The sequence below is a fragment of the Rhea pennata genome, chromosome 15, assembly GCF_028389875.1.
Source record: "Rhea pennata isolate bPtePen1 chromosome 15, bPtePen1.pri, whole genome shotgun sequence".
In the NCBI taxonomy this organism is placed as follows: Eukaryota; Metazoa; Chordata; class Aves; order Rheiformes; family Rheidae; genus Rhea; species Rhea pennata.
This window is the reverse complement of record NC_084677.1, coordinates 14,182,675-14,208,953: the sequence shown is the minus strand read 5'-3', so window position 1 is coordinate 14,208,953 and position 26,279 is coordinate 14,182,675. Positions and strand designations below refer to the sequence as shown.

The window sequence follows — 26,279 nt, the reverse complement described above, 5'->3', positions numbered from 1 at the left end:
AATCAAGGTTGTTTTGATTTAATCCCTGTATGCAGCACAAATAATTTTGCTTTCCTAATTCTTTGAAGCAAGTGTTAATTTTATGGCTTTGGCTGTTGGTACTTCTGTGCTGTGCTGTACCTCTGAGCTATTTAATGTGCAATGTTGAGGAGTGAATTAATGCAGGTTCACAAAGAGCGCACTTTGATTTGCTAATTGCTTGTAGAACGGAGGGTATTGTTGTGTAGAGAAGGACTGTTCATTAGAGACTGAGTAGCTAATTTCTTCCTAAGAGTGATTCTCACATTTGAGCAGCTCGCCTATGGGAGAGGGCAGTTGGCTCACGTTCAGCATCCAAAGGAGAGTTAGGGGCTGTTAATACAACTGGTGTTGTCAACTGCATCGTAATCAACAGAAGATTTGGAGTTTCATTCATTAATCCTCACTGCCCAAACTCCTCCAGTGGTGTCTGGTGTCGGGAACAGCTAACAGAGAAGCTGAGTTGGGCAGAGCAGTGGCCCTGACCTCTGCATGTCTGGTGTTTCTCCATGCTTTGTGTTTATGTGTGAAGTGTGAAATACAACTGAAATAATGACAAGTGCTGCTTTTGGAAGGTGTAGGAGAAGAATCCTTGGTGAAGGGAAGCAAGCTGAGCAGTTCACAAATCCCTCCTTAGAAGCTAAATTGAGTCTTCTCCTTGGGATCTGTTTCTGCTCCTGTTCCAGTGATGAGCTGCTGCATCATGGAGTTTCTTTCCTGCCTCTCTCTTTTGAGGAAGACAGTAGCACTGATGGTAGTTTAGACTGTGTTGTCATGAATGTTTTGAATTGACAAACCATTTTTTTTGAGGCTTAAAGTGATTGACTGAATACTTCAGAGGATTTTTTTTCTGCTTATGCTACTTACTTGATTTTCTTTTACCTGATTGTGCTGCCTTCAGTGGGCAGAATGGGCTTTGCGTATATTTGTATATCTGATTCTTTAACTTGAAATCTGTTTGCTTATCAGATTTCTTAATCCTTGAGCTCAGTAATCCATGGGAATTTAACATGTATATTAAGTAATAGGAATTTCCTTGGAGCCTCAAGATAAGACTTTTATGCCTCGTCTGAAAATTCAACATGAAAGTCTTTTCTACTGAGAGTAAATTCCCAAGACACCAAGGTGAACATGTTCTGTCTAAAATTGTGTGAAATAGAATTGAGCTATGCATGTGTGGGACATTGCTTTTCCCAGGACACAAGTCTAAGATGGGACTGGCAAACAGCTCCAGTATCTGCTGTGGTCCTCCTGCCTGACCGGGGACCCGGCTTTTGGTTGGGGTCCGAGGACCTTGCTCACCATCTCCATTTCCAGCTACCTTGCCTGGCTTCTGTCTGTTGTTCATGCTTTTCTTGGCTTCCACTGGGCGGAGGTGATTGAACAAAGAAATCCAGTGATTTATTCCTGAAAGAGTAGTTATAGGAAACAATATAACAATACTTCTTTCAGCTCTTTCTGAGGCTGCCCAATAAATGCCCAAGGTGAGCAGGGATGAAGGTTCAGCTCGCTGCCCTGGGCTGTCCCAGGGCCTCTACAGCCGTTTCTTTAACTTACTGTGGTGGCTGGCAGCTTCCTCTCCAGCACTCTGATTAAGTGAGATGTGGGGATAAGTTCAGAGCCTAATTTCTTCTTCATAATTAAAACTGTGCATCTGTCATGCTGTTGGTGATTAGGTTGTATATCCTTGTGGCCTAGGAGGAATATGGCAGTGAATCATTTTGCAAGCAGCTGTCCTCTAACAGCTGAGCTGAGTTCAATATTTGATTTAAGCTAATAAAAAACCCAGGGTAGGGCTAATGTTTACAAGCTGGATGTGATAAAGTGTTCAGATCATCTGTTTCACAGCCAGGCATGATCAGGCACAGGGGACCTTGCTGGAAGTTTGGGCTTGGTCTTGTTTGGACTTTGGCTATAGGCTTGTGGTAATAGGGGTCCCAGCTCAGCTCCAGGCATGCTGGCTGATGGCCTCTGAAATTCAGGCAGGATCAGCTGTGCTGGAAATACCTCCTTGTTCCCAGCCGTGGATTGTAGCAGCTCCCAATGCATAAAATATGTCCCTTTTACTCTTCTGTGAGAGTTATAGTCAAACCATACATATAAAAATCTTTTAATCTTCGTAAATCATTTCCTCGAGCAATCTAGTAAGTTTAGTCACTACTCTCTAAATTCCCACTAGTTCAGCTATTCTTTCCCTTTGCTTTGAGCTGCCTAGAAATAAATGCAATAAAGAAAACAGACGTTACGATATCATTCTGTGATTGCTTCTCCAAATCATATTGGTCTGCCAATATCATGTTGCAGTTTTGGACTTGCTGTCCGGGTTTGCCTCTAGGTCTCTGCTGACATAACACTCTGACAGGTTTGCGTTTGGTTATTTTTCCCGAGGCACATAATATACACTTTAAGTTAAATTATTTAATATTTTGTGCTTGTAGTTTTGATTTCTCTGATCCCTTTGTATTTTTTTTTCTTTTGTGTCCAGAAATATTTGCAGCCTCTTTCTGAAGTGAAATACATGAGGATTCTTTACATTTTTTCCTGAATTTTATCAAGGCTTTGTACTAAAAAACATTCTTATTGTCTGGTTGAACAGGTTCCCAGAGCGATGCTGCCTTGATATTATAAGGAAAAATATTTTCACTGTGAAGGTGATCAAAGATTGGAACAGGTTGCTCAGAGAGGTTTTGGAAATTTCCTGCTTGGAGATATTTAGACCTTGACTGGACAAGGACCTTGAGCATCCTGATGTAACTCGCCCTGCTTTGAGCCCTCCCAATTGGAATTATTCTATGATTATAGGGTGTACATTCTAACAGGAGATTGAACAGAGAAATGACGCAAAAATTCAGGAGTGGTAGCTACAGTAAAGAAATATATAATTCTCAATTTCTCTTTAGTTTGGGAGCGGCCAGTATTTCCCATATAAAGGTCATATATATCTTCTTATAGCTAAGGCCAATAAATATACTGAAAATTTGTTTTATTTTTGTCAAAACTGGTTAGACCTAGGTTGTTTTGCACTAGCATCTCATAGATAGCATCTCTGAGCGGACTCTTTCTGATTTGTCTTCATGTGACTTTTCTGACTCCAGCCTGCTGGTGTAACTCTACCTGCTTAAATATTAGTGTAGAAAAAATCTTTCCGAAGTGTCAACAAACTTATAGTTTCCTGATGCTTCGGCATTAAGTTTTGTGATAATTTCCTTTTTTCTTCTCCCTTGCTTGTACATACACTCTGTGTATGTACACTCTTCTAAGTCAGGTTCCCTTTTCTTTCTTATAAGTGTTTTTTAAAATGAAGCTGGTGACCAAGACACTGGGTAAGGGTTACGTAGTGGTCAATTCTGTAGTTAATTTATATACAATAGTCTTTGTAGTGTTTTGGTGCTGCTTAGTCCATATCTCCCAGAATCAAAGTGCTGTGAGCTAATGATAACTCACGATTACAGGGAATGGAGACAGTAACTGAAAACGCATTTCTGAATATATTTTATATTTTTTGTCTTGAAGGCTCAACTGTCTCAAGTTCTAGAAGAGGTGGGAAACCAGAAGCAAAGAACAGAGATGGTAAGCGTTCATCTTTTTTTTTTCTTTTTTTTTCCTCCTGATTTACAGAGCAGTAACATATGCAAAGTTCAGTGCCTTTGAACATTGGATCAGTTCCAAGTTTTCAGATACAAATAGCAAATAAACACTGCAAAGGTTTGTAACACTATTGCTAGTCTTAGAGCTATCAGTCTCCATACTCACCTGGAACAAGCGTTGGATGAGATGCAATGGTCTTTTCTAGCAGATTGCTAGCAGTTTACTTTGCTAGCAGTTCTGGAAGAGAAGCAAGCATTTAATTTCATAATGAATTAGCTCCTCTCTTTAGGGGCCTTTGATTCAGTCTCAGGTGTACACAGGACAAGCAAATGAGAGTAGATGAGTCGGAATGTACTATAAACTGGTTTTTGTATGTCTGTTAACTTTCTACTGGGCTTGTCTATTTTGTTGGCAGCTCCTTCAAGGAGAAAAAAAAGCAGGGGCCACAGAACCAGGCCAGTAGGGAGACTTATATGCAATTTCAGGACTATTGTTTATGATTCTTCATATTCAGGAGTAAATGAGGTGTCAGCATTGAACTATTCTATGAATCAGTGGTTTTGCAAATGAGCGGGTTGTAGGTTCTTTCTGTAGCTTTTCCTAATCATAAGCAAATCTGAACAGTACCGAAAATGTGGATGCTATTTCTGTAGACGTTTTTCTTTTTTATGCTGGATGAATTTTGCCAGTGATGAAAAGGTGGGCATGCATCACTAGTGAGTAGGTACTAAACAGACTTCTGCTCTGAAATCCAAATCCTAACTTCTAGTGCTAATGCAAGTCTCTTTAGGTCTCTGCTTAGCTCTGCTAAGGCACTGAAGATCTCTGTTATATTAGTTTCCTTTGGTTTGGCTGAAATGTTCTTTGCTGTTTCAGTGTTAAATTTTCTGTAATGAGAGCGTTAATTGACTCTGATTCTGGGGTGATCTTATACTGCAGACGAACGTTTTCGCCTGCTTAGTCACCTTCTCTGGTGACGTAAGTCAGAACTGTTATTTCCAGTGAAAACTGCAGTAATCCTATTTACCTTCTGATTTTGTTACATGCTGCCTTGTTTTAGTTTTAAATTCTACGTGCTGAGCTTTGTATGTGCTCGCTGGACACATTGGAGCATAAAGTTGCTGTTATGTTTTAAAGGTTCTGATGTGCATTCTTAAAAAAAAAAAAAAAAAAACTTCAAAATTTTTCCTCATGGCTCGTTAAGTCTGAGTTTTGAGTTACTCATCTGCCTTCAAAAATTCATAGTATCGAACAGGCTAGCAGAGAGCTAGAGCAGCTGGAACTTCTAGTGTTAAAATATTAATTGCTGTTGTGCATCATCCATCAGAAGAGGGATAAAGGAGCCTTCAGTGCCTGATCCCAGGGGTTGGTTAGGGGAAAACCGCAGGTCTTGTGATCTTCCCTGTAAAGTTTGCGTCAATCTCACATGAAGAGCTGTTTTCTGAAGAGCTTTGGGCTGTGGATTGCAGATTGCTGAGGTGGGAGCTTTACTCAGCCATTTTGAATTTGTTCAGTAAATATAGGAAAATCACTTCAAAGAGCGGAACGGAGATCGTTTTTTCTCTTTCCCTCATGTGCCTTTCGAGAAAAACCTGACCGTATGGCTCCTTCTCCTCCCCAGTGGTGGACGTTTCTCCTCCTTCCCCAAGTAAAATCCCCCTGGGAGAGGAAAGGATGTTTCACTTCTTGTCTTCTCCGAAGGGTGGCAGGGGTCCGGTCCCTTGGGAGGCTGCCCGGGGGCTGCAGCGTTACGCCGTCTCCTCCCTCCCTTCGAGCAGACTGTTCTTCCCTTGCTTTTTTTTCCGCTCCAGATCAGCGTCTCACCTGAGTGGCCTTATTCTGAAGCTCGCTGGAAGTCGGCACTCCGGCAGCTGCTCGCCTGACGGGGGTTCTTGGCCCCTCTCCTGCCTTTTCTCCCCCCTTCCCCTTTTCCGCCCGCCGTCCGCTTCTCGATACTTTGATGTCGAAGCTTCCCCGGCTGGGAGGATGCGGAAAGGCCGCTCCGGGCGCTGACAAGCCCCCGGGCTGCTGCTTCTCACCAGCCCTTCTGCCAGGAGCCTCTCCCGGCCGGGCCGCGCGCGGCGGAGCCGACGGCTCCGCGGCCGCCCCGAGCGGCGCTGGCAGCTCCTCCTCGGCGCGCCGGGCTGTTCGCGTTGCAGCACGTGGTTCCCTTGCTTGTCGGCTAAGAGTCAGTTTACTACTGGAAAGGGGATGGGGGGGAAGAGAAGAGACAAGAAAGAAAAGAAATTTAAACATCTTCAGCTAATTGCAGTTGAAAAGACAAAGGCAGTTTGACTTTCGAGTATTAATTAGCAAACCCATGCTAATTAGCTTGTATAAGCACAATTTATGCTTCTTTCCCTAAATGCAATTAATATCGCAACTGAAGGCGTCTCTGGGCTGTGCCACTGTATCATTAACGTACTTTACCCTAATTAGACACGGCCGGTAGTGGCTGGAGAAATGAGTTTGTGATTACAACCATAAAAAAATCCTCTAATATTTTATATCCTTCAGGGAACTTGAACCTCAAATTTATTTTCTGATTTAAAGAAAAATTACTCTATCATTGTGCCGTGTAATTATAACAACGAAACTTTGATTTTCTCTCCTTCTAACCCTTCAGTTATTTATTTTTCTGCATTCCTGGTTTGAGTGTGTTCCTGCTATAAGTGAACAGTGCCTGCCCAGTCTTCTCGTAGATGGCACATAACAGTCTCCCCAATCTGATAAGGCTCAGATGACTTAGTTATCCCCTGATTTTGTGGCTTAAAAAGGTTACTTCTTTTTGTACTTGGTGAAAGAAGGGGTTTTTTTAGTGTGGGTTTTCTTTCCCGCAATTTCTATATATGTATGCTTGTGCTTTTGGGGCAATTTTATCAGCACTGGAAGGTTTCTTTAATGAGGTTGGTGCTCAAATATCTTTATCTCCGGGATGTGCGAGGAGATTACGCGTAGCGCCCGAACCTCTGCCTTCCTGCTTGGTGATCCGGGAATCTCACGGCTTACGGTACGCTTGTTCACTGCTCCGCTGCCTTACGGAGCTGACGGCTCACTCGGACCAAAATGTTATTTGTGGAAAGCGCTTTCCTGTTTGTTTTATATTATTTTTCTTTCCCTGAGGGAGGGAAGCAGAAAGGGTGGTAGTTTTTCTAATTTTCATTTGCCTTTTTCGTCCTCCTTTATAGACAGGAGGAAACGATTTGGCTCAAGCTTGCCGTCTAAGCAAAGCTGCGATCCTTGATCTTTCGCTTTCTTTCAGTCTGGTTCTATAGCAGGGGGCATTCATGTCAAGATTTTTTTTCCCCATCATTAATCCCTGAGGGAAGTGAGCTTGGTATTAAAAAAGTATCACCTGTATTTTCTTTGCCCTGAGGTGCTCTGGATATCTTTTGGCTTTCATCTTCAAAAGACAGCTTGGCCCATGTGGGCTCTGAAATCTATAGACTACTCATTGGAACAAATTATATTTCACCCTCCAGCAGATTAAAAAAGATGGATATAAGAATCAGAAGATTGTTTAGCAGAGTGGGAGGTAAAGAAGATTTGAAGTCCAAGGATGTAGCCATTACAAAATGAACGGCATAAACTGTGTCCTTACACAAGAAAGAGAGAGACCTTAACAGGAAAATAATGAAGGCCCCTTGCCTTGACTAAAAGTGTTTGTTAACCCTCTACAAAGAACAGGAGACCTTTATTTAAGGGCGGCAGGTCAGGAATAGGTAGGGAACCGAATCACATGCTCAAAGTGATGAAACTGTAGCGCTGAGGAGTGACTTGAACGTCAGTGGCTCGCTACGCTCATGGTTATCGGGGTAAGTAATGAAGACAGTAAGGAGGAAACGTGGAAGAATCAACACAGAGGACACTTGACGCGTGATGTGATTTGAAACTAGTTGTTAACTGGAAAGCTGCATGGAAAAATGGCAGAAAAATCTGGAAAAATCACGATAGGCATCAAGATATAAACAGCAAGAGACCCATGTGGTTCATAAACCCTTTGGACTGTTACTAAAAGACTACTTTCAAGTAGCTGCATGAGACCTCCTGAATTTTAAGAACTGTAACTTTGATTTGATACTTAAGAGATATGCCTGGCAAGGTTCAAAAGATACTGTTAAATTTTACTTTACAGATGATAACAGGGATTGTATCAAAGAAGTGAGCCTTAGTATAGAAGGACTTGAGCTGAATAATTGGGCAATATGGCTAATTTGATTCCTATTTAAGAGATATCAAACAAAGTAAGAAATACAACAGATAAAAGTGATGCTTATTAAAGGAAATGTACGTTTTCTCTATTATCTACAGTGGGATGGCGGTTAGATGTAGGATTAGAATACCAAACCATGATAGTTATAGTAAAAATGAAGTTTTGCCAGACCATATATAGTTGGGAGGGGAAGGCAAATGACTGGCGCAGGAAGCCTCCAACTCTCAGAAAGTCTGTTTCATCATTTCCAAATTGATTTAGAAAGATGACAGCAAATCTCTACAGCATTTGACAGATTTTATCCTAGCATCTTATACAAGACTAGCAAAACCAAGACAGATGACTAACGTGGCATTCAGCTGAGCAGGAACATGATTGCAGCAATAGTTTAGTAAGGCAATTTTAGGGAAAAATCCAGTTCTCAAATCAGATTGCAAAACATGAATCTGATTATAAAGAAGCAGCAAGAAAATTGATCCAGAATGAAATGATATAGGAACATAAGACTGGAGAAAGACTCTTAGATCATAAAGTCCAGTCTTCTGGTATCTAAGGCAATCACATCATATAGTTTAGTTCATAAATTTATCAAGCTTGTCTTGAAACTACTTAGGTTGTTTTGTCCCATTGGTATCATTGAAACGCTGCTCTAATAGTTAGAAATCTTCCCAATTCCAGCTGAATATGGATGTACCAGTTAATATCCATCTTTTTCCTGTGTTAATGTTCTTCTTAAACTATAGTGACTTTTCTTCTTCCCTCATATTTATGCTGTGACATATTTATAGAGAACAATCATTCTCTCCCAGCACTTTCTTTATCTAGGCTAAACAGATCAAGCTCTTTCAGTCTTCTCTTAAAAGAAGCTCTTCATTCTCCTTATGAATCCTGAAGCTTTCTTTTAAATCTCTTCCCGTTTTAGTATGTCTCCTTTGAAGATGAGTAACCAGAATTGTAGACATCATTCCAGGTGATGTTTCATCACTGTCTTCTACAGGCACACACCTCTTTTTACTGGAGATATTTCACAACTTACATTATAAAATCACATTTTCTGTTTCCACTGTCACATGGTACTGATGACTCCTGTTCATCCTATGATCAATTAATCAACCTAGCTCTTTGATCTCCTCTGTTTCCAACTGATGAAGACTCAATTTATAGCACAAGTACTTGTTGTGGTCTCTATTTCTGCAACCTCACACTATTGCATTACAGTTCTGCTTCTATTCTTTCAATTTTCAAAGTCATCTGGTTTGTACTTTGTGGTATCGTTATGTTCCTCTATGACAAAACCTTCTAGCTTTGTCTTACAGGTGCATTATGTCACTACATTTTGTACCTTTTGTCCCAGAATCCTTAGTGATTTTTGTTTTAAATATGGCCCTATAATCAATGCTTGAGACACCTTTTTCTCTGTCAGATGATTTTATTTTTCAGCATATACTTTTGTTACTTCTTTGTATATATTTTACAGTGTTTGTATTACCCCCTTTTTTCACTTTCTCTTATAGTACTGTTAATTTAGAAATATGATTGTTTGGAAGAGGGGGAAGTGAGTGTGCAGGAGTCATTGACACCCCTCTTTCAACTGGTCTTTCTGTGTTTTTACGATAGAGCTTGGCTTTCCAGGTAAAGTAAATCTCAAACTGGGGGGACAGGAATAGCTAAATCTATTCTTTTCCTTTTCTAGCTGAGAGCTCTCCCTCAGTACTTGTTATAAACAAGCGTATTAAAATTAGTCCTTGCTGTTCCCCCATGGTGTAGGAATATCATGACCTCTCAAGAACAGAAAAGGAACTTTGTCCTCTCTCAGCACAGGAGTTGAACAGCCTCGGAGGGTTGTGTTGCATCTGCTGCCCACTCCATCTCAGAAAGTTCATGTTGTGCACTTATGAGTATAGCAACATCGGAAACATCTGCTGTGTGTGGCTGTGGGCAGAGCAAACAGAGATGTGGAAACGTTGGGACCTTGGTAGATAATGTTGCCAAACGGCCTCTAGACTGGAGGAGTGGTCAGTACATGGAGATATCAACGTGTGAAAGTGCAACGATGTTTTAACCAGGTTAGCAGAAGAGGCTTTGTGAGTCAGTTCTTGTGGCTTATCTGTGTTTTAAAAATCTAGCCAGGCACATGAGATCAAATAGTACATTTCCTTCAAATTAAAAAGAAATAAATTGTCTGTTTAAAAGTCCCACTACACAAATGAACCTGCTGCTGGAACTGTTAACATTAAAGTTTTATGGAACTCGGCAGCACCATTTGGTTTCAGCAGGGTAGTTTTCGTTTTCTCATTGAAGGCTGTAACAACTAATACGAAGTTAAAGACTTGTACATGACAGTGGGAAAAATGTAGTTTCCTCCTGCTTCTGGAATTCCCATGCTGGGAATGTAATCTGACCCAAACAAAAACTGTAGTTCAAGCTCAGATTGGACGCATGGACCATGATCTAGTTCAAAGCCTATAATTTGGGAATGCCTTAATGCTACAGGTGTACCCTTAATATCTGGACTATACTAACATGTGTAGCAGGTTGCTTTTTGGTAAAAAGGATGATAGTGAAAATTCTGCTTTTCAACTCAGAAGTAGGATGAAAGTTCATAAAACTCACCTTTGCATTGCATGATTACAACTGGAATGAAGACGGAAGGGGAAAAGCACTAGGGCTTTTTTTTTCCTCAGTTGATGAGCACCGAAAAAGAGGGTTGTTTTCATAGGCAGAAGACACTGCTGGCTTATGTTGTAATTAGAGCGGCTCTGTTGTAAACCTGAGCTATACGAAGGTACTTGGTAAAATAAAATGGACAAGATAAGGATATTATCAGAGGCCTTGTTATAGTGGTCATGGCCTTGATATATGAAAAGCAAAATGAATGTACTTTTCAGTATAGTGCTTTTCTAGTCTTCAGTCACCCTCACAGAGTCTGTAATAAGTTACAGGCTACCTAGGACTCCTGGATATCACGTTAGTTAAGCTAAAAAATCTTTGGAGGAGGCTGCGACTCTCTGCCATGTTCAGCACTATGAGAGATAGGGGGAGAAATCGGATAAGATTTCTGGATACCTCTAGGATTCAGGAATTTCTGTCCCTTTTTTACTGCCTTGCCTAAAGAGCAGGATGGAGAACCCATAAAAGGAACAAGTGCTTTTCACGCGTGTCCAGAGAGGGAAAGGAAGGCTTTAAATATCTGTTGAACACTCATGATCGAGTGGGACACAGTAATCCTTTATCTCCAACTTGTCTTGCAGCAAGGAAGGGAGACAAGTTTCCCCTGGTTTGCCTCAGTCCTTACATGTTTCAGCAGTATCGTAACAGGACCGTCCTGGGAGATCTGACTCTGGGAAATGCAGTTCTTAAGCATAGTTTGCTCTGAGCATCAAGGAGGACATGAGGATCTCTAGCTAATCCTGGATTTAGGGGAGTATTAAGGGCATGTTCACTGGATGTGCTCACAGATCAAAGATTGCTGGATGACTTTCTGTTTGCCCAGAGCTGTCTTTGGGTATACATTAAGGTAGGGAAAAGGCTTAAAAACCATTAAGTTTCAGGACTTAGTCCTTGCACTGACAGCCTAATTAGCTTGCTTCATCATTTGTTTTGCTTTCAATCTTTTGGGGTCTCAGTGGTTGTAGAAGAGCTTGTTGCCAGTGTTTTTTGCCTTTGGCTGTTGGCTGGCGGTATGGCAGTGCTGGTGGCAGACAAAGGTCTCTCTGAACCAGTCTGTTAGGGCAACTGAGTCCTCCAGGAGGAGCTGTTAAACCTAATTTATCCACAGAGACAAGGAGATCATAGAGCAGAATTTTTCCTGTGACCTCGTGGTAAATAATGAATGGCATTGCCCTGCCTTGCTGGAATCGCTTAATTGAGGCTTGACAACTCTTTGTTGTATTACAGGATCTAGCTTGTCAGGAGAATTTTAACTTTTTTATGAATATTTCATTAACTTCTAAAGACTGGCTGTATAAAATCAAGCTCCTGCCAGACCCTGTCCTGGTGATGCTGTATTTAGTGCTAATGTCATCTTCTGCACCTGTATTACACCTTCCCTTCCACTCCGAATGAAGCCTTGGAGGTTATTGTTGATGGCAGCAGGGACCTGTTCACCAAAGGTTAAAATGCCAGGTTTCTGTTTTGGCTCTAGCACTGAACATATGGTATTTGTGAGGGAAGTGTTTTTTGCTTTTCTTTCTGTAATTGCTTGCTGGCAATCAAAGGTGACCACAGGCATAATCCCTGGAGGCTAAAATGGGCAGAGCTGGCTTGGCAGGGCCCTTTGTATAACCTTTGCTTTTTGGCACAAGGACAGAGATTTCTTACCTCTTATGGATTCAAAACCTGGTTCCTGTGGTAGCAAGAGGGCTTTGTGATGGCTCATTTAGCTGGAAAGCCTTGAGTGCTTTTAAATTTGCTCTTTTCAAGCTGTTCTTGGGAAGCGTTTGGGGAACAGGAGCGACTCCTTCAAGCAGTTGCCTCTCTTTCCAGAATGTGGCAACTGGAAAGCCCTGTTGAGGTGGTGCTAACCGGCTTTCCTGCCCCATCCTCGTGCTACTTTTCCCTGGGAATTCAGAAAGCACCTTGGCTACAAAACCCTGCTGGCCTCAGCTTGTCCTGCCTTGCTCTGCTCAGATGTGCCTGAAAACAGTGTTCCTGGCAGTGGCGAACTGCAAAATTGTGCGAGGGCTGTAGTGGGGAAGAGAGCTGTTCTTAAAAGCATATCGAAGCACAGGCTGTAGTTTGTTCCCATGAGCTGGAACAAGAGGATTAAGTTCAGTTTTCAAATCTAGCACTTAATGAAGGCTCCTCTACTTTCTTATAGTATTAAGCAGAGATCGATTCTGCTATATTTATGCTAGGGTACTAAAGAGCAAGAATGGTTGTTAGATTCCTCTTTCCTTTTCCCTTTGATCTTCTTCCTGGGTGGTCAGCTGAAATGCATAGATTTTTTTCTGACTATTTGTTATGTGATGATTTCTTGACAAGAAAACTGATGAAGAGGATGAGAGGTAGAACTGCAAACTACCATTTAATGAGAATACAGTGATTGAATGCTCCAGAAAATCCTCAAGGGTATGTTTTCAGGAATGGGAAGCAAGCTCTATTCAGACTTTGTATAGAGGAGGTACAACATCTCTGCAGATTGATTTGCTGCTTCTGAATCATAGCTGCTAGAAGACTTGCTTCTAGCAAAAGTGCCTACTTGTGTGTGAAAGAAATGACTTGTGCTCTTTCTGAGGGCAGCCAACTTCAGTGCACCAGTGCTTTGGTTACACTGCATGGGATCATGGCATGTTCAGTGCAGAAGCCTTGACAGATTCCTGAAGAGATTGTTATTCAATGTTTTGCAGTTCTAGCTAGGAGTAATGGGGAGGAGGTGTCAGCTGTTTAGGGCTAATTACTCTGGAGCTTCCTCATCTTGGTGGACACCAGCTGTTTTCCTCTCCCTGGTAGGAGGAGCTTTCGGTAGTAATTAAAGGAAACAGTCATCTAGGTGTTGGTGGAAGTGGTGGAGTGGGGCTGATGACAGCAGAGAGGCTCTGAGCTGAATGAATGTGGAAATGAGGTGATCCTTCTTCAGAATAGCTGTTAGAGCAGAAGAGAGATTTTAGGAACACAGTGCTGTCAAGGATTTCTTGCTGTGCTGTGCCGGCAGTGAGATTTCATGGCAGCACTCAGGAATGTGGACTAGACAGGGCGATAGCGAAGCAGAGGGGAAAAGATTCCACATTTACATCTTTCTCTAGAAGTGAGAGATGAAATACAAAATTACACTTGAATAGACTCATGGGTTTAAATCAGCTTCTCCCGTTCTTTTGCTCTGTGGATATTTGCACCTCTTCCCCTTAAACTTTCTAGCTGAGTTCATCTTGAGCAGTGAGCTGGCTTCCATCCAGCTAAAATGTCGAGTGCTGCTTATTTCCAGAATGTCTCTTGCACCCATCCCAGAGTACAAGGATGAAATGAGTATAGCATAATGTGGGGAAGCAAGGTCAGAAAATCATAGGTCAAAACTGTCTAAAATATTGTAGGTTGACACTGATGTGACAGATGGTGTTACACATTACAGGCTGTTGACATGGAGTCAACATTGGTGACCAGGGCGGTTGATTTTAGCTGTGCTGTAGCATTAGGGAGAATCTGTCCTTCTGTTTGAAGGAAGGGCTCTTTCCAGAGCCAGTGTTTGGTCATGTATATACTACTTCTGGGTGAAAAAGGTGCCAAGTGTTATAGTGAGTGGGTCGGTTGGGGCATTCAGGTTGTCCAAAGCTGCAGGGTGTTGTTGCTGTCCTTGAAATCCTGAGTCTCAGTCCTTAGTGTGCTGCTTCAGGGTAACGGTATCAATAGTGTCATTTTGTCCCCTGTTTAACAGCCCTATTTGCTGTAGGAGGTTAAAAAGAAAGAAAGAGTAAGAAAATATTCTCCTGATTTTTCTCTTACATATTCCAGACAGGAGTATTTGAGATGAATTGTCTGAATGATGAGTTAAGCACTTCCAATTAGACATTATTGCTCATCAACAATAATCTGCTGTTGTGCGCAGCACCTGCTGGTGCTGGGATCTTTGGTGCTGCTGGGGCAGGGCCAAGGCAGGGTGCAAGGACTGACAAGGGAGGTTGATGCTGGAGAGCACTGGCATCTCGAGGTGTCCGTATGCGAGAAGAGCATTCAATGGGGCAGGGGCTGAAGTCCTCATACAAAGGCATCTGAGGGAGAAGTGCGGGGTGTGGCTGGTGTCATGGCTTGTTAGTTGGGTTGTACTGGAGAAAGTCAAGGGTAGGAGAAGTTTGGAGGGTGTGGGGGAATTGTTCTTCATGTGCGTGTGGCTGGGACACAGCTCTGGCTTCTGATCGATGCTCGTCGTAGGCGAGCAGGGTCCGCTTGGCACCCCTGCTCTGAGCTCATCTGTAGGTGACACCAGCCTGATTTTGCATGCCTGAAAGTGTTTTCTGTAGTGCCTTATACCTTTGTGACTGAAATGGAAATTGTGGGACAGCTAGTTACCCACAGCGTGTCTGTGCACTCATCCTCACCGTCTTTTACCAGCCGAGTTGCGCCCCTTTGCAGCAGAGTGTGGCTGCCCGTGTGCCTTGGAGTTTCACCAAGTTGGGCAAAGGGAGGCTTTTGAAGGAAAGCTGTGGTGCAGATTGGGAATCAGGAGGGAGAGAGGTGAAAGCTCGTTAGGGCTCCCTTGGGTAGATGAATTAGTTAATGACTATGCTGTGCTTTGAAAATGCAAATGCTGTGTCAGAGCGAAGTCTGATTATAATAATCAATCTTCCTTTTGAGAGGGTGCTGGAGACGGGGAGCGGGGAGAGGGATGAGACTGGGGCTGAATTTTGAGCTTGCGGGTCTGCGTCTCGCTGCCGCCCCTGACGCTGCCCGAGAGGCAGGAGGCGAATCTTGGGGGGGTGGGAAATCCTCGCGAGCGCGAGCGGCTCCTCCACAGGCCGAAGTTAATTTTGTCATTTTGTTTCTTAGGAGTGCCCTGCCTGGAAGGGAAGGAGTTGGCATCTGCTCCTGTGTGCGAGCCACCCCTGCTAATAGGAAAGATAGAAACTGCCTCATAAGCAGGATCCTCGGGGGGATGCAGGAGAGAGGAGGGAGGATGCCGCAGACGTCCAGCGGTGACAGCTCCTTCTCCCTTGGCACTTTATTCGTTTGTAGCAAGCGTTCCTAGTAATTACGCCTCTTAATTTAGGAGAGTGAGTGGGAGAAAGGAATATAAATTTGTGTATTAACTTTAGAGATTGGAAATAGGGCGAGCGAACCTTCTCTCTGGGAGATTATATTTGGAATGAAATAGAATGACATTCAGTATAAACTTGAAAAATTGTTCTCTTTTACTGCAACAGGAGGAGACAAACCACAAGCCAGACTGTACAGGAGAGAAGCAGAAGTCAGCATATGTCCATTTTCCAGTCTGTGTGTGTGTCTATAATAATATATATATCTGGGCACATTTTTAGGAAGCTGTTTGCCAGAAGGTTGCTTCTAGTCCTTTCTTCTCATTGATAAAACTATGCTGAGTTTGTTACAGACTGGTTAACCCATAGCGTCTGCGGGGTATTAGGCAAGTCTGATCCAGCCAGCCCTTCTCTTTGCAGAGGAAAAATGTATACTTTTTTTTTTTTTTTTTGCTTCAATCAAGTGTGAAATAGGTAGTTCTAAAACACTTTTTATTGAATATCTAATTTTCCTTTGCTTTTATTGCTTCTGTTCTACAGTATCATCGAGGATTAGTTTCTCCAAGAAAAAACATCAACTAATCCAGGGCTGCTTAGCCTATTTCTGAATGGCAAATCGTATTTTGCTTTGATTGCAAGTATTGTCTTATTTTTTAGAAGAAGGGTTAGGTTAAAGAGAAAGAACGGGCGTTCCACTGAGAAATGTGATGTAGCTTAGTCCTTCCCGTGTGTGTTTCTCTGCAGACATTTTAGGAGAAGAATCCCGTCAGTATACCAGGGGATTGGGTGTATGGAAGAGGTGCTGCTGCTTTTGCTGAGCTGGGTAATAAATAGAGATGGCCAGAGTGGTGTTTTACTACCTCAAAGTGTTATTGGACACCCAAATTAAACTCACTAGTGTTTATGTACAGTGGGTTTCTGTCCAGGCACCATGTTGTGTGGTGGCAATAGGGAGAAGAAGGTCTCCAAAGTTGTTGCACTGGTCTGGGTGAAGAGAAGCGAGTAAGATCTGGATTTGCTGTTGTGTGCTTGGAGAGAATTACAAATAACACTGCTAGAATAACTGACCTATCAAGCTCCTGGGGAACAGTAGTTTGTCTGTAGTAGTAGTAGTTTTCAAGCTTCAGCCTATAGGTCATGCTCAGTGTCCCATTTCTTTGTTCTAGTCTATTTTAGCACATGCTCTTCCTTTCCAAGTCTGCTTGGTTTTCGTACATTTAAATATTTATGTATTTAAATAGCTTCCTGAATTGTGTTGAGACTCATAGTCAAACACAACCTCTCAATTCACCTTTCCATGCTGCCTCCATGCAATTCAGTTCTTATTTATCTCTGCCTTTTAAAATCAGCTCTTTTGCTGAGGAAAGTCTTTCAAAGGATGTTGCATCAGCCCATTGTTAAATAAACCTTTAGACATTTATAATGGATTCAGCATTTCCTGCTTTTTGCAGTTCCAAGAATGCTGAATGACGTGCAGACACACTTCATCAGGGTAAGATTGCTGGATCAGCCCCTCGCTAGAATTCACTGATTATTCAAATTATAACTATATGTCTCCAGCATGAGTTTTATGAAATGTGTATATGATATGGGCGAATAAACGGCCCTTTTCTTCAACATGCAAATCTTGATTTGAACAGTGAGTTGAGATACTTTAGATAATGAGACCTTTCTGAACTTCACTAGCTAAAACGAGGCACCTGAAATTTTGTCATTATTTTGGGTAGTGTGTTTAAAATTGTTAGAAGTTCTTAAATACCATTTTCTAGGGTGACTGATTTAGTTCAGAGGTTTGAGTCCTGTGATAAGTCTCATTTTGAAAGTGGGACATAGGCAGCGACATCAGCAAGGCGTTTTGGAAACGCTGAGCTTCATGAACACTAATGTCCACTGGGGTCAAGTGGGAGGAGCAGTGGGTACTCCATGTTGCATAGACTCAGAATACGTTTGGGGGGACAAATACGAGTCAAAAATGACAAATGCCAGAAATATGCCAAAAAAGTGGATCTCTAAAGTAAGGATCTGTTTATTCCAGCTTTCAGGAGATTAGTTTATAATTTTGTTTCTCCTCTCTTCTCAAAGATATTTGAATGATTCCTGCAGAAGCGGAAAACAGAAAGGGGCACATTTGTTACACTGCTGTGAGTGTTCGCTGTTTCATTAACACTCGGAGGAGAACCACCATCTTGAAGTCCTGTCCAGGCAGGTTTAAAAGTGTGGGCAGAAAGAAGAGGGAGATTCTATTTAATTAAACACTAGACAAAATTCCCACCATAGTCTTCCTCCTCCTCCTTCTTGGTCTGTAAATAATAATGACAGTTTTCTTGAAAAAGTATTTGCATTTCACCTCTTTGGGGCAGGCATGCTGCACAGATTTGTGTGGACATTTTAAAGTTATTTTCAATACCAGATGAACCCGGATCACTTTCTATTGACAGCAGTGTAAAGCTGGACTGGAATTAATGATTATGAAGTCAAAGAGAGCAGAGAAGGTTCTGGATAAATGGGATCAATTTAGGTTGAGAGCAAGAGGCTCCAGTGACTCTGCAAAGAGAACGTTACATAGTTAAAATGTTAAGTACCTGCTTACGTGTTTTATTCATAAGTCATGGGCTCTGACATTACTTGTTATTCTGCCCTTTCTAGTGTCATGAAAAACTTGGGTGACTTAAAATAGCTTGGCTTCTTTTCAGGTTGCTAGTATGTTGTGTCCAGTGGGGCCATCACGTGGGGTCTGAGCCTGAGCGATACGAGGTGTGGGTACCGAGTGCCCCTTGTGCAGTGTTTGGGATGAGAGGTGCAATACTGTATGGTGCAGAAATTATCGGACAACGTTCTCCCTCCGCTCTGGACGCTAGGTAAAAGGGCCAGATCAACAGAAAGAGGAGCTAAAGGTCTATGCCTGGCCTAAGACATTTAGCACAGACAGAGGGAATACAGCAAGAAGCTGTAATTTTAGCAACCCTTTTCCCCACTCTAATGGGTGAAGACCTCTACTAGTTTAATGTATTCAAAAACAGCAATGAAAGTCTAGCTCAGCCAGTTACATAAAATTATTAAAGGCAGAAATACTGAATTAGTCCAAAAACCCCCCCAAAACACCTGCTGAATTATGTGAAGCCAGCATCTGGTGAACGAGAGAGGATGGGACTGGAAATTCGTGGAGCAAAAGTGATGGGATGGAAATTCGGCAGAAGAAGCAGCGAGAGGCTGTCCTGTCCCTCTGCCCTCTCGAGCGCCGTGCCTGCGGCTGACCCGCGAGGACGGGCGGACGGCAGGCACAGATGCAGTTTCGTGGTTGTTGCCTGCTCCCTGGAGACCCCCCTACATCGGAGGAGTGCCCGTGGTAACATCTCCCACCTCTTAGACTTGCAGGAAGTGCTGAAAATTACCTCGAGTATGTTCTTGGACTTCCCCTGCTACTGCCTTCCGGAGGCCTGCTTTTCCTCGTTCCTTCCTGTTGTTTTTCATTCCTCCTTTTTCTCTGCTGCCTTTCCTGGTTGCATCGCATGCGGATCTGCCACGACTGTCCAGCTAGGCAAGGCAGTTGTGGCAATGCCTTCGACAGCCTGATGCTGGTACGGGCGTGCCAGATCGAACAAGGGGCTGATAAGATTGTCCTCTGCTTGTCGTTCTCTAGCAGGTGAAACTGCAAAGAAAAGGGCAATTTTTAACCACAGATTCCATATTTTTTGCTCTTTTTGCTCCTCTTTTCATTCATATTTTGTGAGGACCTATGTGCCTGCACTACCTTCGGAAACGCGGAATTGGATGCCAGCAATAAGTTGCTTCAGCTTATCTCAACTAACTTTTTTTTTTGCCCTGAAAGAGACATAAATAACATCTTTAATATCCTCAGAGAAACTCTTGACAATTAAACAAAACAAGCAGCACTTTTTTTGGATTAAATATTTATCTAATATTTAACTTGTTTTGCCTTTAACTAGTTGTGCTTTGGCCAGAACTTGAAACTCTGGTGGTTCAGGGAACCAGATCAGTGTGAACATGCAACTGTCCGAGCCAGTTCGTTTCATGAGGTCAACACAGAGCCCTCATCTCTGGTCTCGCCTCAGGGACCTCCGATTTATGGTCCAGGTTGTTTTGGTGCCTGAAAGTTGGGAGGACGCAGAAATGACTGAATGACGTGTGCTCTTTCAGTCCCTGTGCCCTCCCCTTGGAAGCTGGGCGCCGAGTCTCGTCATGCTGTTATGGAGGGCACCTGGAAGTCATCTGTCACTGCTGTACATCAAACGAGACCCTGCGCTGATGCTTTTTGCTGCAGCGTTCACTTGAGTGTGTGTGCATTTGCTCTCCCATCTCCTTTTCCTGAAACACACTGCATTTCCCCCCCCCCTCTGTGTAGCATACCCAAGAGACGGCCGATCACGACGGCGGATTACCAGCCCAGCCCTGCCGTCCCCCGTTCTCTCCCAAGAAGGCAGCAGTGATTTATCTGCCCTTGTCAGTGAGCAGGTGGTGGTTGGACTCAAGGCTGAGCCTGCTTGGCCTATGATAAATAACATATTTACCAGCCCTTCCATCTTCAAATGCTGTCCACATGCAGTCCAGAAAGCAGCTCAAAACTCTAATAACAAACACATCCAGCCTTCAGCAGACGTGGGAAGCAGGAGCTATAATGAATGTTTTCCTGCTAGAAGTAGGTTGGAATTGAAGGTTGTTCCCAGTCCCAGTACCTTTTATTCACCTTCCTGGAATTATCTGGAGCACTTGCTTTATCCCCAGCCATCTGTGATGGGCTGAGCTGGGAGAGATAAGCTCAGTAATCAGAAAATTGAGGGAAGCATTTCTAGCTGTGATAATCTTATCAGCCAGCTAATATACATTAACATTTGTACAGCCTGATGATGCAGGTGGGCTTTTGCTTTTCCTCTCTTCCTGGATGGGTTTTGACAGGCAGTGGGAGGATGCAGAGCTCTGGGCTTACAGAGAGAAATTTGGCGAGGAGCTCTTCCTCTCGCTCCTGCTCTGTCCCTGTGATCCCAGAAAGGGCAGGGAGAATAATCCAAGCGACCCTTTCCTGCCTCTCCCTCCTTACGGTGCTGCCGTGTGCTGTCTGCCTTTTCTGCTATATGTAGAAGGGCAAAGAGGTGTTATATCAAAACTTCCCTTCTGGCTGAGTGTGACTGTGCATGTCTATACGTTCCCCTTCCTTGTAAAACTAGGGAATTTCTTGCTGCCTTTGCACAGAGTTTGCTAGTGTGGTGAGATTTTACTCCACAAGTCTAATCAGTGCTGTTGAAGGGAATGGTAGATTAATGGATTTTTTCCCTGATGCTGAGCCCTGTGTGGTCATACGTTTTGCATTTATAATTAAGGTTGGATTGCTTATTATTTTCCGTCTGAGTGGAAAGTACAGTGTGCGCCCATAGATTTATTAGGGGAATTAGTAATCAGGTGCTAAAAGATAGATGACAAAAGGAAAGCAATATCTGAAGAATGAGTGAGAAAGAGGTTTAAGCTGGGAGAAACTGCTGGAACAGAAATTGTATGTCCTCTAAGCAGTTTGTCTCTGTTTAAAATTCATAAAAGTTCATTTTCTGAGAGAGAGGTTTAAAACCCAGTAATATATGTAGTATTTTCCTTCCTCTGTACATTGTCTTGATAGCTGGATTAGGGATATAGATACTTCCCCAGCCAAGGAGCATGAACAGGAAAGAATCTGGGTAGGTAAGAAGTTTTCATATCTTTAGAGTTTCAAAGTATTTTCTTGTGAGTTCCTTCTCGAACAAAGCCAGAGGCTGAAAGTGTTCTTAATTGTTTGTTCTACCCAAGCAGCTTGAGCTAGAGGTGTATATTGTAAAGTGTTGGAAATATTCCCTAGTCTTTTAGATTCAGTGTATGTGTCTCAGAGTAGTCCTGGGCAAGGTGACGTAATCCTCTGTGCCTCATTTCCTTTGGGGAGGAATCGATGCTAAATGAGATTGAAGTGCCAGTACTGAATCTCAGGTACCACACGGCTCCTAATTACATACAAATAATTATTTGCCTCACTTTATCAAGGGAGGAAGGATTGGGGAAATATCCAAAAGAGAAACAAAAGCTCCACTTAGAAAACTTTTTTTTTTTTTTTTTTTTAATCCCTCAACTACCTGGGAGAAAATATTGGGGAAGGCAAAGGGGAGTGCAGAAAGGGAAGTAGGATTAACTGAGGATTTGGCATATGAAGAGCTGTGCTACATGTCAGTGTCATGTTCAGGGATCTGACCCGAGCAGGACGCAATGATTCTCTCCTTCCTCTCCCATTTGCATGTCTCTACTACCCCTCATTACTACTGAATGAACTAATGTTTCTCCTCTTCTGCAGCTGGAGGTGGAGATGAAGGTCCTGAAGTCTCAAGAGTGCACAACTGATCAAAGCATCTTCGTCACTAAGGAGGAAGTTGATGCGCTCAGGTAGGCAGAACAAGAAGGTGGCAAAGCAGATTCTTCTATTTTTTGTGGAACTAGTGAGAAGGAAAAGGCCCAGGCTAGTTTCACTGTCTACTAATATTGCTATTGCCATCTTATGGTAGAGCACTTGTACAGATACAGGACTCATCATGTTAAACCCTCTGTGCATGCATGGAAAAAGTATATGCACGTAGATTTCCTGTGTGTGTGTATATATATACATACATATATGTGTGAGTGTGTGTATATATATATATATATGTATGTGTATATATATATTTATATTTTTATATGAGGTGATTTTTACTGTTTCAGTGAACTATTCAGTGAACAGTATGGTAACATTGAGCAGAACACGTTTTTCCTGTATTTCTGAAGCAGTATGTTCTTCTCCTAAGCACCCTTTCTACTTTCCTACCAGCCTTTAGGACGCAAGAAATCCATGAAGCATTAACAGAAGACTCCAGCCTTTGATCTTTCCTGCCTTTAGATACCTTATAACCTTTTCTGTCTTTCGAGAGTCTACTAGCTCTTTCAATAAATCTGTTTGGGGTCTCTTGCACTTGGGTAGTTCATATTGCAGTGGCTTCTGCAACACTGTTTCTCCTGTTGGCTTCTTTCCCTGTGGAAACAGCATTGCTGTTTGTTTGTTTCTTTGACTCAATCTGGGCTGTAAATACAGGATCTGTTGGCGTGCATGTAAAGAGGTTTAGAATCCACCTTTTGTAATACTGATGCGCGTGTAGCACTGGAGATAAAAGAGGGATGTTTCCCCTGGTGCATTGCTGGAGATGCAGAGGGGTACCTGTTGTGATTCAGTAAAAGAGAAGTTACAAAACAGCATTTCAGCAGAGGATACATGAACATTTACAAAAGCTACCATGAAGCTGGACAACCGTTCTACATATTTATTAAAGCATTTACAGCTTCCATTCCAAAGAAGGTGACACAATAAATACTGAGCACAGAAAAGTTCATTTGTTTTCAAATGTTTAATAAAGTTTTTTTTTATTTAAGCTGAGCAAATCAGTTAGATCTTGACAGGAGGCTGAGTTTTTTATTCTCAGCTGATGTAAGACTTTGGCTGGAGTTTCTCTTCTTAATTCTTTTATATTTTCAGCTCCATCACTATAAAGTGTTACTGCCTCTTAGGATTGAAAGCTAGCTTTTGCAGAAAGCAGTATCTTGCAGAAAGCAGAAATTACTGGCCTGAATGTTATGACTTTGCTCTTGTGCTTCGCCTCTGGAGCTTGTTTTACAGCTTTGAAAGCCCAGCTCTGTAGCAGGATGGGAGATGTTTGAAAATAACACATGTTCAGCTAAGGTATTCCAATACATTGTAGAGCTGTAAACCTGATCTTAGGGACTCGCTCCTGGAATGTAGTTCCTCAAGCTGGTACGGTAGTTGTGAAGAGCCAGAGAAGAGCAGGCATCTTCTTTTATTCGATCAGATACTTGAGTTCTGGCAGGGGACAGTATGCTGTGGCTTCCCTCTTTCAGCAGGATAAACCTTTTTTGTATTTGCTTTGTTTGCTGTGGGTGTTTGGACCTGAGCTCATTCAGATTTTTCCTTTGCTAAGGGACACTAGACCCTCTGAAGCCTAATGTTTATACTGCTGCTATTCAGCAGCTCCTCAGCAACATTAAACCCCTCACTCATGATTAATATTATGCTTCTCTATCAGTAAAAGCAACATGCTGTTTGCTGTCTTCTGGGAGCTGGAGGTTTTCAGAGTATTTCTACAGTATCTCCTCAGTGTCTCTCTTCCCTGGATTGGTGTGGGCTGCAGCACCTTTTCATGTAGCAGACGTTCAGTCTCTTTATTTTCACCTCCAAGACTCATTATTCAGTATTTATCTTCACAGAGCAGCAATTGCAATCTATTAACTGGGCAGCTTCAGGGGCAGTGTGTGTAAGGGGAAAGGGCTGGATTGCCACATAGTTTAGGACTGCTTCTCGTTGGCGGAGGGGATGGAGGTGGGTGGCTTTCCCCTGAACTGGAGTCTGTTCCCTGAGCTGGGGCAACAGGAACTCACAAGTGCCCAGTTGTTATGTTATTGTGGTGTCCTGTGTGCTGGGTTCTGCACAAAGCAAGCCCTAAAACCTCCTATAATCTTGTTCTCCTTTTCTACCCCCCTCCTTTTTTTTTGGAAAAGAATTTCTTTGACTACTAATCTCATCTGTCTCTTCCTTTCATCAAATTGTGTCAGTCTCCCTAAAAAGTATTACAGAAACAGAGACCTGTTCCCAGTAAAGCCATTAATGATGTGGAGCTATTCTCCAGTGATGAGTAATACATTGAAAGCTGTTTCAGCAAAGAGGCTAGGCTTCTGGAATTTTTTTACAGATATTTTGTCTTTTCTTCACTTTCCTGTTTCAGTACCACAGGCTCCTGAGGCTACGGGTGCACAGAAACCACAGGCACAGTATCTAATACCAGATGGGTTTGTCTGACGCTTTTTACTGAACTGCTTTTTGTTGTTACGGTAGACCAGATGATTTAAATGCCTGTCCCAAGCCTTGATGCTAGTCATTTAGCTACAGAACTGTTCTAAAAAGCTTTTATTTCTTCCTTTTTAATCACCTTTTTCCTGCACAGCTCTTCTGGTTTCTAACAGTAAATGATTTGATGCAAAGTGTTCTCTTTCTACTGTCTTTCTTGAGAGCTAGTAAGCCAGTTCTTGCTCCTTTTTCCACACTGTTGGCTGCTGTTGCTGCTTCAAGTCTCTTATCAATCTCTCAAACACTCCAGCCAGCAGCACACATGCTTCTCTGCATTGCAGAATTGACTTTGTATAAAGTGTTGTTCTTATGGTTCCAGACTTAAGCAGCCTAAGGATGGGCTCGGGCCTAACTCTAGAGTTTTCTGTCGTATTCTGTGTATTGAACAAGAAATTGGGCCAAGTTCTTTCTTTGCAGAAGAAAGCTCCTTTTCAAAGGAACACATGAGAAATCACCATCTTTCCTCATGCTTCAGGGTTGAGACCATTCTCTGTGGTCCATGTCAGACCACTCGAGGCAGCCGGGCTGGCTGTGTCTGCTCCTGGCAGCAAAGGTGAGCTGGGTAGCTGTGATTAAGAAACAGAATGGGTTTGGAGGAGAACAGGGATGAGTATGGCTAGCAATTAGATTTGCTTTGCTTTTCCTCCTGCTGTGTCATTGTGGGCCTCAACAGGACCAGCTTACTCAATTTTATCTGGCGCCTGAGAAGCAGCTGGGAACAAGAACTCTTCTGGTCTTCCTTCCTTCTGCAGAAAGCTGTCGCAGATTAATTCTGGGAGAAAACAGGGAGAAGAGGAGTACAAACTTTACAAATTGGAAAGTGGAGAAGGAAATCCCACAGCTTATGAAGGAGTTATTTCCATTATTGTAGTTTATCACGGTACTTGAAATCCCATTAACCTACAGTACGATGTGTCTGCTCTTCTGGACTGAGCCCAGCCTTTCCAGTTAGCTGCTGTCATGAAGGAATGTGAAAAATGGAGCCAAACCAGCAGAAGCCAGGGAGAGGAGCCTGCAAAGCAGGAAGGGACTGTGAGCTTCCAGGCATTTCCATGTACACTCTCTGATTAGAAGCTAACTTCTGAAAACAAAAGCAGGAGAGACATAAAGGGGAAGAAAAAATCCATATTAATCCTTTGAATCTGTATTCACCTCCTGTGAGTGAGAGTTTTTTAAAATGTATCTTTTGTCTCATTTTTCTTTAGTATGGAAAGTAAATTTTCGGTGAGAAACTTGAAAGACTTTATCAGTTTTTCTCCTTCTCTTGAGAACAAAGTGCTCTTTCGTCAGACCTTTTATAACTTTAAATGTGAAGCTCTCTCCCAGCATCATCATTTCTGAAGAGACAATAAAAGCCAGTGCTAATGCTGTCATTCTCGCACCTCTTGCTGCTCCCTCTGAAATCATATTTGTTTATATTCTGCAGATCTTATGAAAAGGAAAAGTGGTCAAACTGTTGAGTTCATGTACTGTGGGCTATGCCAAAGCACAGAGCATTTAGGCATTAACACGTTTGAGGGGGATGGTGATAGCTGTGCAGAAACTGATGTTTCAGAATGTCATATATATGACTAAAAGTAATGCATTTTTGAAAACTTTAGTAAAGACTTGTGGCAGCAGCTGAAGGACCTTTTCAGCTGGAACAAATCTGAACTTTTTCTTTCTACTGTCAAACTGCAACCCCAGTAAATCCTAAATGTTTTCTGTGGATTTAGTAACTGGGTAGAGCTGCAGTAATTCAAAAGAAATTCGTGTCTTTGCCAATGCCTATTAGTCACACTTGCTGGAATTCTCTCTGCTCTGCTCCTAACACCATCTCACTGCCATCTGGATCCCTTAATAGTGTCTTCCCAACACATGC

General features: G+C 42.5%; 1 protein-coding gene across 2 annotated transcripts in view; it reads left to right on the top strand.

Annotated features, from left to right (window-relative positions):
* The window catches only part of MAD1L1 (mitotic arrest deficient 1 like 1), a 362,358-nt gene that overhangs the window by 173,660 nt on the left and 162,419 nt on the right, over window positions 1–26,279 (top strand). For both annotated transcript variants that reach the window (XM_062587950.1, XM_062587949.1), the window contains exons 13-14: window positions 3,532–3,588; window positions 21,830–21,918. In XM_062587950.1, the coding sequence (XP_062443934.1) occupies window positions 3,532–3,588; window positions 21,830–21,918 (146 nt within the window). The remainder of the gene's footprint in view (window positions 1–3,531; window positions 3,589–21,829; window positions 21,919–26,279) is intronic.